We start from the raw sequence: 13,551 nt of genomic DNA, 5'->3' as shown, positions 1-13,551 counted from the left end.
TGACGGTATTATCGAGGTTACAGTTGGACATTTACCTTGCTGAAATTGCATCTCCACCTGAATGTACCGCCTCAACAGATCCAGCACAACTGATTTCATATAGCCTCTAACTCCACTACGGTACCTAAAAATGATTAACAAATAAAAGAAAAAAAAAAACAGGTGCATATTGACATTTTCTGGCTAATAGAGCAGTCTTTTGTTATCTTATCGATAACAGCAAAGGTAGGATCTATTAGTGAGTCATCGGGCATTTCTCACCTTTGCACTAGTTGCACAATGCTTTGAGTGTTCATGAAGAAAATCTCTCGGTCTGCTTTCCTCTGAAGTGTAGCAGCATGGCTGTCAAGTATATTTGCTATCTGGAAAGGTGTTGATTTAAAAACTGAATAAAAATTGAAAGTTGCCCCCAGAACTTTCATTTATTACAATATCTTTACAAAGTAAATATATCTCGTAATAGAATTTGGTACATTTTATCACTGAAAGATAGTCCCAATTAGTGACAATGGTTCCTAAATATATATTTGAAGGTTTCAAGTATTGATAAAGACTATTACACTTGACTATATGTAATACTGTCTAGAGATATGAGCACAATCTATGTTTCAGATAAGAATATTTATTTCATCACTCACCCTTTGGCTGGGGAACTGACAGAGCACAGAGGTAATGTTACTGGCATACTGTGCCATGACCTTTCGAATTGCTTTCTCCACAGTAACTGGTAAACGCCCTGCCACGCTGGTCATAATCTCCTGCAGTTCAAGAAGAGGCAGAGACGGGTCCCGAAGTGTCTTCATCAGCGTGTCGACCCACTTCTTCAGCTGTAAAGACATATGGATAGTTAACAGACTAGTGTGCACAATGTTTTCATGCTGCTTTGAATCTGATCATTGGATCAGTGTTCTCACTTTTTGACTGAAGTATGGCTCCGGCAGACAGTATCCATCCATTATCTTCACGAGGTTCTCCAGAACATTGTGGAACACTTGATGAAGCCTCTCCCCTACAATGGGCAAAGGCTCCTGGGATGGTAATGCCTCAGTGTTCGGCTTTACCTGAGGGAGGAGACCAGGAATTAATACTTCTCATTGCAGATGTGTGTTAGTCTAAAAATGACACCAGTAAAGAAGCAAAAACTGCAGCCCCAAAAAGTATTTGGACACTAAAACTTGCATGAAATATATTCAAAAAGCATTAATGTCACTGCATTAGATATCAAACACAAACACATTTGTTGTAACGTGTTTTGTTTGAAAAGTGCGCTTCAGCTATTACTTTCTTTACAATAATTGCCAATATTTTCTTTTATAAAGCAATCATATTCATACATTTTAAGTGTAGTCAAACTCCCCAATACATCTTTAGGCCATCCAACCAAATGGGACAACTATCATTTTTTTAACATTTGCCCAAGGTGCTAACAAAACAGTAAGTGGATTTCATCATGTGCTTCATCTTGTGAGAAGCTTAAAGATAAATCACCGGATGAATACAGCTGGGGTCATCCAGGTCCATTCGCGCCACTACACAGCCAGGCTCTAATACAGTTCCTTGTCTTTTTAAAAAGTGAATGCAACCGGAATGCTGGACATGCAGGGTCATCACCATCTTCATAACCTGTAAAACAGAGACAAAATCAAACAACCACTCTAATAAGTCAGTTAAAAGTAAAAGTCCCACATAATGTAATTTCCAGTATATGATAAAGTGCATTCTGTAGAAACTGCTGCCTAGAAATGTAAAATACTTAGCCTTATCTTTACCTCAATTTCAGCATAAGGCTGGGAGGCCAAAACATGAGAACCATCAGAGACCACATACTGCAACAGCTTTCCAGCAGAGGGTGACCTGAGTACTGTTGGATCTCGCTCCTTCTCAAACACACACGTTTTGTTACCCACTGTGATGCGATAGCTGAACATCATATGACAAAGTCCAAATAAACGTCAGTGGGTACATAAGTAAGTACACTGTAGTTTACAAAACAAAATGTCTGCTTCTCAAACCTGTCTATCTCCTCCTTCATGTAGGTTGTATAGCTGCTTCCACCATAGGAAAGTAGTAGACCACCATCACTGAGTCTATGGACGTCAACTTCAATATCGGAATCATTCATTATGATAACATACGTGGTGGGTGACTGCCTTGCCACCTGTACCCCAGACGTAATAAGCACACACATTCACATTTGTTAATCATAAATCAAAAGATGATCAAACGTAGTTCATAACGTGTGTTTTATGTTACCTTCAGGCAGTATTTGACTCCATCATAAATCAGATCAGCATTGAATGTGTTGACCAAACTAGCAGCAGGCAACACCTGGCCCCTAAAAAAAAAAATCAAGAAATGCATTAAAACACAGAATAGTATAGTGGTATCTTTAGGTTTTCAATGCCTTAGATGCTGGAGTGCCTGAGCAGTGGAGATACCTCTCCAGTGAATGCAGGAAGTCAGACATGCTCTTTCTAAAACTTGCATCAGCAACATGTAGAGCTCCACATACCACCCCTAACGTGGTGTCTGGCCTCTCCGCCTAAGAGAAACATACAATAAAGCAACATAAAACAAATGTCACTTTACCTTAAGCGACTTCAACTTTCTTTTTACATTGGCAGAAATCAGAACTGAGTTCCTAGAGACACTTTGTCCTGATTTGGGAGAATACTCTTCCCAGATTTGGGTCCTACCTGCACTTTTTCTGCAATTAGGTGGTCCAGCCAGCCAGTATCAATGTCATTGTTCCTGAAACTCTCTGTCTCCAGTAGTTTAATGAGGTATTCAACTGTGGTCCTAAAATCTCCTCTGATTGACAGCTCCTTCATGGCTACCACCATGTTCCTGCAGGCCACAGGAACAAAAACTTAATTATTCAGCACAAAAAGAGAGCTCTGTCTAATTTTTTTCTAAAGAGCAAAAAAAGAAAAGACTGCTGATCTCAATGGACTCACGAGATGGCCTCTTCTCGGTTCTCGCCCCAGGAGAAACAATGTCCAAACTGAGAGTCTGCAAACTCATGTAAACCTCCAGTTGCTCCAACACTGAAGTAACCCCACACGTTCTTACTGCTGCGGAAGTTCAGCTCCTGAACGGTGCCTGAACTTGGTTTAAAGCCCTTATATGAAGACAAAAAATAAAAAATGTATGAAGAAATAAACTGCTAAAGTAGTATTCAATGCTCTAAAAGGTTTTAAAAACATCAAAGTAGATAATTAAGCAGGGATAACAAAAATAACACCAATGAATTAATTCAGAAAAGAAGTCTAGTAAATTTGGCATTATTAGACAATTTTAGAAAATATACTCATGATTATGCATATACAATACTTTTTAAAAGCTTGGGGTCGGTAAGATTTAACACTAGTGAAAAACTCTCTTAAGCTCAACATAGCACTGAAGCTCAATTAATATGATCAAAAACACAGTAACAATAGTAATACTGTAAAATATTATTGCAGTTTAAAATGCTGAATTTTCAGCAGCCATTACTCCAGTCTTCAGAAATCATTCTAAAATGCTGATTTGCTGCTCAAAAAACAATTCTTTTTATTATCAATTTTGAAAACAGTTGTGTTGCTTAATATTTTTGTCGAAATACTAAAATTTTTTTCAGGATTCTTTGATGAATAGAAAGTTGACAGTACAGCATTCATATACATCATAAATATCTTTATACTGTTACTTACGATCAATTTAATGTATCCTTGCTGAATAAAAGTATTCATTTAAAAAAAATCTTCACCCCAAACTTTAAAACAATATTGTACAGAATGTTGAATCAAGCTTTTTAACATAAACCTGAACTAATTTCTCACCTCATCTGGGTTCTCACTGGTGATGCGTGCAGCTATGACATGTCCCCGTGGACAGGGGATGCATTCGGGAGATTCAAAGTTGATAGGTGTGTCTCCCCACGGAGCTTCACCATACAGCAAACGGATATCCTTAATTCTGTAAAGAGGGATCCCCATCGCTATCTACAGAGAGAGGGCACCAAAAATTCATGATCAGCATTTGAGAATTATAGATATATTAACAACAAAGTATGAATAATTTTAGCGAAATATGATTTGTTCCTGATACTTTGCAGCGAGAACCTCAAAACTTCATTAAACAAACAAACAGCACTATTGGAGGGGGTGACTATATCATACACACAGCACTTTTGAGTTCTGTTACTTCCTGACAGCAGTATTTTGCTTTACCTGTAGCTGTGCAGCAGGAAGGTTGACATCAGCAATCATCTCAGTGCAGGGGTGTTCCACCTGTAACCGTGGATTCAGCTCCAGGAAGTGGAAACTTCCATCTTCGGAAAACAGATACTCGACTGTACCAGCACTCACATAGCCCACCATTTTAGCCAGACGCACTGCATACTGACACGCAGAGAAGAAAATTAATTGTGCATGCCAATATGAATAGCATTATGGTACAGTTCCCAAAACCAAATGAGGATTAATTAATCATATGCGCAAAAATATCACGACCTTTCATTAATACTGGAGTGCACGAGAATGTAAAAAGAAAGACTAGAGCATTTTAGGACAAATTTGTCAGCTGATGTTTGTATATATTGTACTTATTGTTCGCTGTATTTCGCATTGGCATTTTCTTTATCAAACACAGTAATGTCAACATTTAAGACATTTTTAACTACCAGTTTTGTTTGGCATGTGATGAATAAATGTTTGTAATAAACTTAAAAACCTTATTTTAATAAGGACAAATAATTAATTTTAGTCATATTGCAAACACTTATTAAAGTGTCAGGGGCCAGTTGAATCAGATGAGCAGAAGTTAAAACTTTGCCTAGCTGTGGCATAAACGAAATATTTTTGTGTTGCTTAGTTGAAATGTAACTCTACATATAAACTAAATATTTAGGGAAGTCCCTGACCATGAGTAACTATTGGAATAAAACAGCATACTGTTTTACCTAGCAGACTTCAGTCCATGATGATGTTGAAATTTACACTTGCTTACATATCAAGACAGAGAACATTTGGTAAATAAATCTTGTGGCCCTTCAATGCGAACCAGATCTAAACAGTGCACCTCTGCATGCATCCCTCTGTGTTGTGAAATAAAATCAATCATAATAAATGTCATTTCCTATGTTTTTGTATCAGTATTTATTTATTGAATGTTATTTCTGAATGTTATTTGCATATTAGAACGCCTATTATGTTTTTCATTATTAAGTTATTATTTTTACTGTTATTTACATGAGGCAAAAAAGTAACAATTCTGAAATTTAAAGCATTTTAACAACTTTTGCTGACAAACTAGAAGGCTGCCATTGGATCATTGAGGGTAAATGTCAAATTATGTGACTGCACATTAGAACTTACAACCTATTAGTTACATTGTGCTTTAAGGACAAATGGTGCAACCAAATTAATATCAGAGTTAGTTAAAAACTAGGCTCTAGTGTGGACTTTACGATCCAGTCTAAGTAAGAACCATACCCGGTGATTTTCATTCCTCCATGTTACAAGACCTTAGTCTTAGCCACACAACCCCAAATGCAACATGGCCAGAAAATTTTCACAGATTTTTGCCTCACCCGCTCCATGTGCTCAAAAGTGGTGGTGGAGGCAATGGTAGCAGGAGCTTCTTCTATGATCTTCTGGTGGCGGCGCTGGATGGAACAGTCTCTGCCGAACAGAGAGATGGCATTACCATACTGATCAGCCAGGATCTGCACCTCCAGGTGGCGCGCATGTTCGGCTAGTTGCATGATAAAAATAGGTGAACCTGGCACTTCAGTCTGCACCTGTAGCGAAGAACAAACAACAGAGACACCATGCATTGAATCCAAACATGTCACTACACAGAATAATGAAGTTCTATCAAAATAAAACAAGCGTATTTCAAAGTAAAAACACAGCAGTATGTACCTGTCTGAAAAAGCTGGGAAAGTCTTCGGAACTGTCCACTTTTCGGATGCCTTTCCCTCCGCCTCCTTCTGATGCTTTGATTACCACAGGGTAGCCAATCTTTTCTGCACTCTAACCACAAGAAAACACAGTATTAGCAGGATAAAGGAAGTCAAATGTTAAAGTCTAAATTCTGTAGCAAAAACGCACCGCTAGTCCTTCATCCACATCTTTAACGCAACCATGCACATAAAGTTCAGGAGGAACACTGATCACACGACCATGTCTCTGATCTTCTTCTGCCCACTCAACCCTCAGACCTGATAAAAGACAAAGAAGGAGAGATAAAGACATAGATAAAGAGAGCTCGAGCAACAGGTCATGACATGCACTGGATCTCTCACCTGTTCCACTCCAGGGCAGTGTGGGGATGTCTGCGCTCTGAGCTACAATGGAAGATGCAACCTTATCTCCTAATGCCCACATGGCTTTACTAGAAGGGCCTGAAAAAGACAACCGTATCAACATCCTTTGTTTTCAACTAGCAAGGCTAAGCTGGCTAAACAGGTTATAGATGATTATGAGAAAAAAATACCTAAGAAACATATCCCTGATTTGTGGAGGAGCTCTGGTAGTTTGGGGTTCTCAGAAGCATGGCCCCATCCAGCCCAAACGGCCTTATAAGAAGACAAAATCCATAATGATCATCAGTAATGATGGAAAATACACATCTAATACTAAGACAGATATTAGTGGGGCCGTACCTGCACTGGAATTCTTTTGGCAATATCCACGATCATCTCAACATTGGCATAGTTGTTGTTATTTGGGCCCCCAGGGACTGGCACATAGTGATCAGCCATTTTAATGTATTCTGGAGATAAGCACAATTAACTTTAGACATAGTTTTTTCATTAAATCCAAATGAAAATGAATGCACAGTACCAAAGATTTATAAAAATTAAAAAAAAGATAATATAATATAACTTTAATGAAGGAAAAAAAAATCTCTTCTGTAAACCTGCATTGGCTTTCAAGTCTTCAGGTGTGACCATCACCACAAAGCGAATGGTTCTCTCATTACGGAACATTTCATACGACCAGCGCCGAATTGAACGCATACATTTAACTGCAGCAATGCCATTATTAGCAATCAGCACCTAATGAGAGAGATAATTACATGAACATACATATTACATTTAAATCCTTTTTTTACAGTTATGTAAAAAGGAATACAACAATGCAACAAATGCATGTCTCTCACCTTGTCTATAATGCGGTTTCCTCCAAAGCGAGTGACAAACTCAGCTGGGGAGGCAACGGTGAAATCTCTATGCACGTCCATTTTCCTGTGTTCTTTGCCCTTTTTCAGCAGATGGGGGCCTGACATGCTAGGCCTACAGACAAAAAAATATCATTATAATTATCTGAACATGTACAAGAAATCTCAGAAGGAAACCTGGTTAAGGACCCAATAGCTAATAATGTAAAGTCTACATGAATGTAACGTGTGGAACTGCTGAAACAAAAACATTTTACATAAGCCTCAGTGAGAAACACCAACAAGTACCATTTAAGCCAATACAAGCATATTAAATGATAAACTATTTTTAAAAAACAAACATACGAGGTAAGAATCCATCAAATCAGCATGATTTCTCAAAGTCAACTTGATCCGTCCATGTAAACAGTTTCTTTCTGGCCTCTGTACTCTCCACCTCTGTCAAAGTGTGCTATAATATAAATGCTCGCACGAGCAAATCAGCCAATCACAGCTTAATGTGTTATCATAAAGGCTACAGACAGTACTGACTAACCCTGAAGTTCTAACCCCTGAACTACAGCTAACTTCACACTTCAAGCCACAGACCCATGTTTTGAACCAAATGATGCATGCAACTTACAGTATAACACTGTATTTACCATATACCATGGTGACAGATTAAACTAAGCAAAGAATTGCTGATCACCTGCAGGATCACACTTCATTTTTTTTTTGCAGTCATCAGTGGAAACAAAACTCTGTTATGCTGACTGTGTTTTTTTAGGTTTGTGTCACTTAAAAAAAGTCATTCTTTATAAGAAACTCAAAATAAGGCATGTTACCCTATGCAGCATTTAGAGAGGCACCAATATTACTATTCAGACCAATATCAGTAAGATGATATTTATTTTTATTTGGCCTATAATTATTAAAACTCTATAATATTTTCTCAAAATAAAAACACTATACAATATATAATGTATATAATGAATATATATGTATATACTGAAAACTGGATATTCATTTGCGATTACATTTTTCATTTGCATTTGTTAGTAAATTATTGTTTTTAAAGATTAACTTTGAGTGTTAAATGACAGCAAAGATAAACAAGCGGACTCGGGTATGGTTCGTGGGCGAGTACCCGAGTTCGGAAGACAGCGTTCACATCATCCAAATGAACTCTAACATCAATCGAACCCAACAAAAGTGCTAGTGTGAATCTCTAATATTGGCAGATAATCAAAACTGTACATAGATATTGTGCAGCCCTGGCATCTTTTTTGATTTTAAATGGTTTATGATTGATACAGTCTTCATGAGTGGTCAAAAAACGTATTTATTTAAAACTACATACTTAGTAAAAAAAAAAAAAAAAAAAAGAAAATTTTTTTCTAACTGCCTCATTTTGTGCAGAGTATTTACAAAAAAAATCTGAAGAATTACTATCCTAGTCTTGACGACTATGTTACGTTGGTAACACGGGGGAACACATATTCACTATTAACCATGACTTTTTGCTCAATAAACTCCTAATATACTGCTTATTATTAGTAGTTAGTAAGGTAGTTGTTAAGTTTAGGTATTGGGTAGGATTAGGATTGTAGAATAAATTCATGTAGAATAAGGCATTAATATGTGCTTACTAAGTACTAATAAACAGCCAATATTCTATAATATGAAAGCTAATAAGCAAATTAGTTAAAAGACCCTAAAATAAAGTGTTACCACTAGTTAGTTCTGAGACTTCATGTCTGTTTTCAATTATCCAGCGTCTAAACTGCCCACAAACGATGAGCAAATGCATTTGCTTTTACTGTAATCTGAAGAACTGGATGTGACAACGGGAGAACCTTTCAAACATTGCTGTTATCTCTCCAGTTTTCATTTATTCTCCGCTCCCAGAGATTATAAGAACTCACATTGCTAACATCATCCGGTTACATTGCGTAACAATTCATGCACAGTTCGAACAGTCTGTTTTGAGTTGTGCAGGATTTTGCTGAAATGCACTCCAAAACTCTATTCTAACACTCATGTGCACTTGAGAGAAACTCACACGCTGCTTTGTTATGCTACACTGCTAGGAACAACAACAGAAACTACACCCCTTTCTATAGTACATACTGCCTACCCTTGCCAAGAACATACTGTCCACTTACAAAAGGGAGGTTCTAGAGAACAAAGTGCATGTTTGGTCTGGTACCAACCTCTTGAGGCACTGAAACCAGTTGAGTGTTTGCCCTGCTTCTCCGTCCATGGCGAAGTATCAGATGATAATGCAGATGAAGAAAAACAACAACTAACACGTTTTATGTTCCCTCCCTTTTCCTCTTCTGCTCTTTCCTTCTCATGTCCCCTCCCCCATGTCAATGAAGACCTCTATTAACCACCACTTGTTTAAGAAAAACAAGCTATAAACCTAGTATGGACAGTCATTGTTTTTTAGTTTCTCTCCAGAAAATTAACTGCAAAAGAGTAAAACTTCTTGCAAAATCTCAGTTAAACTACAACAAGCTTCTGAAAGTCATATAACCTAATATATGTGCAAAGATTTGTGCAACAGCACACTGCAATAAATTGCTGAACATACTCAACAAACGTCACCAAAAGAATAGATCTGTGTAGACAAATGTCACCAAAAGAATGACCTTACCTTTTGGCCTTTGAAGTTTCACTTCCATTGTGAGAAAAACAAAATACGCTTGTCCTGCTCTAGATTATCAACCTTTATCCATTGGTTCTGTGTGAGTCTAGCCAATTGAGCCTATGTCAAGTAGGCGACTTGTTGAAGAGGAAAACAACGTCCCTCGGGTTACACACAAATAGCCGGAGACCACATCAAAACATCTTGACCCAACTCACCCTTAAATATATATGTCTAGGGTATTTTGACTCTGTTTTTTACACTGAAACGCAATGAGAATGACTTTGAAAGTCAACATCGGGAGCATTGCTTCCATTAATAGTACTGAAATGTGCGGCATGTCACTTTAACAGGTGACAAGCACGAGAAAGTCACGTGATCACAGAGTGTGCTGAGAATGACCATATGGCTGTACTTCAGGTCCTGTTTGACATTGCACTCTTTTATGTGGTGCACAGTGTCCCCTACCGATATTAAAGAGCAAGTCTAAAGACTAGACAGCAAAGGTAACTAATAAAACAAGATAGTGGGCCATATTGAGGCCCAAAAGGGAACGTTTGTACTAGTCTTCAAGAACCTGTACAGACAAATATTTCTTTCAAAACCTAAATGTCATGTCAACAGCACACCTGCAGCTTAAAACACCAGTCATGTACACACTTAAACAACAACAAAAGAAGCTCACCTCAAACAGGTTGATGGAATCGGGGGTGACAGCACTTCTGATGACATGGTAGGTACTGTGTTAGGTGTCTCTGTGCTTTCGGGATGAGGTTTGGTGGCTTGGCCCATAACCAAAGGCTCATCATCTGAGGAATTATCCTCAGAAGCTCCTAGAATAAACTTCAGTTTCTCTTTAGCCTGAACACCGGCACCAAACCTAGGCCTGTCGGATTTACTGCTTTCCATGGTAAATGTGTTGGAAACGGCTTCTTCTATGACTTCTAAATGGTCAGTGGGATCATTGGTAGTTGACGCAGGAATTTTCTTATTTCCCGTTGAGGTGCTTGCTGATTCAGGGTCCATTGAAGGAGACTGTTCCCCTGAACAGTTTGTGGTGGGTGTTTGTGATGGCATCTTTCTTACCCCATGGACGTTGATGATGCATTCAAATGGACAATAAGAGTAAGAGTTGACAGCCCATTATAGTGGTTGGATATAAATATCGACCCTACTTGTAGGATGAGATGATGGTCCCTTTTATTTTTGTCTTGAGTTTTGTAAGTGTTTAACTGTAAAACAATAAAGAAAAATCATGCCACAATTAGGTTATCAAAAGTGTGCACAACACTAGATGGCATGAGTTTGCAATATTATGATGCAACCAAAACACTCTGCTTCTCTTGTATGATATTAAAAGCTAAGGTGAATCACTCATAGGTTGTATTGAATTTCTAAAGATAGATAGCTTAAATAAGAGCATTGTCATTTTTACATGAAACAAAATTAAGCATTTAACCGAAATAAAATTAATTTAAGTTGGAGTGCTAAAAAAAAATAATCTAAAACTGAAAAAAACACATAAAATTACTAAAATGTAAACTAGAATTAAAATGAAAACTGAAAATATAAAACTAAAAGCTAATTCAAAATATTAAATACTACAATAACATAGGCTACTAATGGCACTAAAATAGCACTGATTAAGTGCACAGAGCAACCGTTTCAAACACTCTCCACTATGTCTACACACAAGATCACAAATGTAAACAGAATCCCATGCATTTAAAAAAATGTAGCCACATGACATGCAAAGCCTACAGTTAATAATTAACATATTCAGCAATAAATTCTAAACCAATTATGAAATAAAAGTTGTAGATACGGCATTAAAGATTTAGAAAACTGTCAGGATTTTCAAGAAAAGTCAAGCTCAAACCTTTGAAGCAGACAGTCAGTGTCCGGGCCTTCTCTGCTACTGGAATGTGTACACATAGTACTCGGTGCTCTTCTCTTTACAACTGCCCAGCTGACAGCCACCACACTGCCATTTAACAGACTGGACCCTGTGTGAGAGGGATCTAGGGGAAAGTTCAGCCATGATGGTAAGAAATGAGGGGGGAGGGAATGGTAGTTCTCACAAACAACATATTAATATAGTAACAACAACATCAAAAGTCAGAACACGTGCGATTTGTAACCGAGTAACGTTACGTCTCAGTGTACGGGCACATTGGGCACAACAACAACAACAAAAACCATACCGTGAACCTTAACCACAAGTGATTTCTACAGCCTACTGCATTAGAGTCTAGGCAAACCAATGAAACTTAAATATATATATATATATTAAAATACAGTCAGTGTTTCTGCAAGAACTATTTTAATAGGTGTTCGTCTTAAAACAGCTTTGACTACTGACACAGTGGTGCTGTCAACCGTCCTCGTCCTGCTTCTGAAGTGGCATTTAGGTGTCTTAGACAATGCTGCACAGAGGTGGCATAAATGCTTTACACAGCAATTTCAACGGTGTACTTTGACACTAGGTACTCAGAGCAGGCATAGTTTGGTCTGGCTTTTATGCAGCATTATGTTTTTACCACAGACTGTAAAAAAAAGGTCTACACAGAATTGAGGAGGCACAGGGCAGCCTTGTCTGCTGTGTAATGAGACCTTTATAAATATTAATCAGGTCACGTTGTCGGCCTGGCTTATCAATATTAAAAAGATGTTACGTTCTACTGGGCGACTACCACGTAGCCTGCTTAATATTCATTATGTTAAGCCTCACCCATAGTAGGAGTCATAAAGCGGTCTCCGCAGGGCAATATAAACAACATGGTTCAAAATGGGAGGGACTTTATCTGGAAAAACAAAGCTTACACAATTTGCCTGCAAAAATTACAGCTTTAACGTACCTGCAAAAGAGTCTCCACGAAGTGTTGTCACATTGTTCCAACAAAATACTGTAGCGTTATTTGACAACACACGTGAAGTTTTTGCACTTTATCAAGCTCCTGTACTCACATTGTTCACTGGCTCCTGCCTACTCAACATCAACACACTGTAGTCGAATGCATCGTTTGCCTTACTACTACATATATATATATATATATATATATATATATATATATATATATATATATATATATATATATATGTTTGTTTTTCCATACCTTGTGTATGGTTGTTTGAGTTTGTTTTGATGCTCTTCATTCGTCCATGTTGATGCGTGTGTCGTCATCGTGTGACGTTTTCCATGCTGTAGAGGATTGGTTGATATGTCTTCCTGAAAATCACTTTTTTTTCTCCTGTGTATTTTGATGACATTTAACCTTTTACAGTCTATATATTTAACATATTAATACATTTTGTATATTGTATACAAAATTGTATTTCATAGATATGTCATCTTTTAATTTTTTGCAATCATAGTACAAAAATTCTTCCTGAAAAGGTTTTCTTTTTTCCCCCTCAAATATCATAATAGCATTTAGAGGTGCATAAATTGTAAAATATTATCATTGTTAAAATAACAGGTCATCATTGACATTTTTTTTTTTTTTTACAGTGGTCACTGAAAACACTAGATCATTGTACCCATGTTCAAATAATGAACCAAAACTATTATTGAACTATTTTATTATTAAGATATATTACCATATACTGGCCTATGCTTAACCCAAGGTTAAAAATGACTTAACCAAGGGTGAAGCATAGTGTGAAACACTGATCCATGTTTAAGTGGAGAATTGTCCCTAAAAAACATTATATAGACTACTTGCTTCAAAACTATTAATTAATTAACAATAAAT

The 13,551-nt window shown here is 37.3% G+C and overlaps 1 protein-coding gene across 9 annotated transcripts in view; it reads right to left on the bottom strand.

The window, feature by feature from the left end:
• Nucleotides 1-12,770, bottom strand: part of acacb (acetyl-CoA carboxylase beta) — a 31,425-nt gene extending 18,655 nt beyond the window's left edge. For 4 of the 9 annotated variants that reach the window (XM_067406800.1, XM_067406801.1, XM_067406802.1 and 1 more), the window contains exons 1-24: nt 12,655-12,669; nt 11,676-11,817; nt 10,482-11,028; nt 7,150-7,282; nt 6,907-7,045; nt 6,650-6,759; nt 6,481-6,562; nt 6,290-6,388; nt 6,096-6,205; nt 5,907-6,017; nt 5,573-5,782; nt 4,212-4,382; nt 3,822-3,983; nt 2,958-3,121; nt 2,697-2,847; nt 2,439-2,542; nt 2,254-2,335; nt 2,013-2,158; nt 1,770-1,920; nt 1,489-1,623; nt 915-1,061; nt 639-827; nt 262-362; nt 36-124 (exon numbers count right to left, since the gene is read on the bottom strand). In XM_067406800.1, coding sequence (XP_067262901.1) covers nt 36-124; nt 262-362; nt 639-827; nt 915-1,061; nt 1,489-1,623; nt 1,770-1,920; nt 2,013-2,158; nt 2,254-2,335; nt 2,439-2,542; nt 2,697-2,847; nt 2,958-3,121; nt 3,822-3,983; nt 4,212-4,382; nt 5,573-5,782; nt 5,907-6,017; nt 6,096-6,205; nt 6,290-6,388; nt 6,481-6,562; nt 6,650-6,759; nt 6,907-7,045; nt 7,150-7,282; nt 10,482-10,873 — 3,178 coding nt within the window. In that variant the 5' untranslated portion in view covers nt 10,874-11,028; nt 11,676-11,817; nt 12,655-12,669. Of the gene's footprint in view, nt 1-35; nt 125-261; nt 363-638; nt 828-914; nt 1,062-1,488; nt 1,624-1,769; nt 1,921-2,012; nt 2,159-2,253; nt 2,336-2,438; nt 2,543-2,696; nt 2,848-2,957; nt 3,122-3,821; nt 3,984-4,211; nt 4,383-5,572; nt 5,783-5,906; nt 6,018-6,095; nt 6,206-6,289; nt 6,389-6,480; nt 6,563-6,649; nt 6,760-6,906; nt 7,046-7,149; nt 7,283-7,512; nt 7,637-9,359; nt 9,480-9,805; nt 10,122-10,481; nt 11,029-11,675; nt 11,818-12,654 lie in introns of those variants that run through there. The other 5 variants (XM_067406808.1, XM_067406809.1, XM_067406805.1 and 2 more) reach the window with 4 other exon arrangements.
• Between the last annotated feature and the right edge of the window lie 781 nt (nt 12,771-13,551).

Source organism: Chanodichthys erythropterus, chromosome 13, assembly GCF_024489055.1.
Source record: "Chanodichthys erythropterus isolate Z2021 chromosome 13, ASM2448905v1, whole genome shotgun sequence".
Taxonomy (NCBI): Eukaryota; Metazoa; Chordata; class Actinopteri; order Cypriniformes; family Xenocyprididae; genus Chanodichthys; species Chanodichthys erythropterus.
Note: the sequence above shows the minus strand (reverse complement) of the source record. Positions and strands in the feature narration are given on the sequence as shown.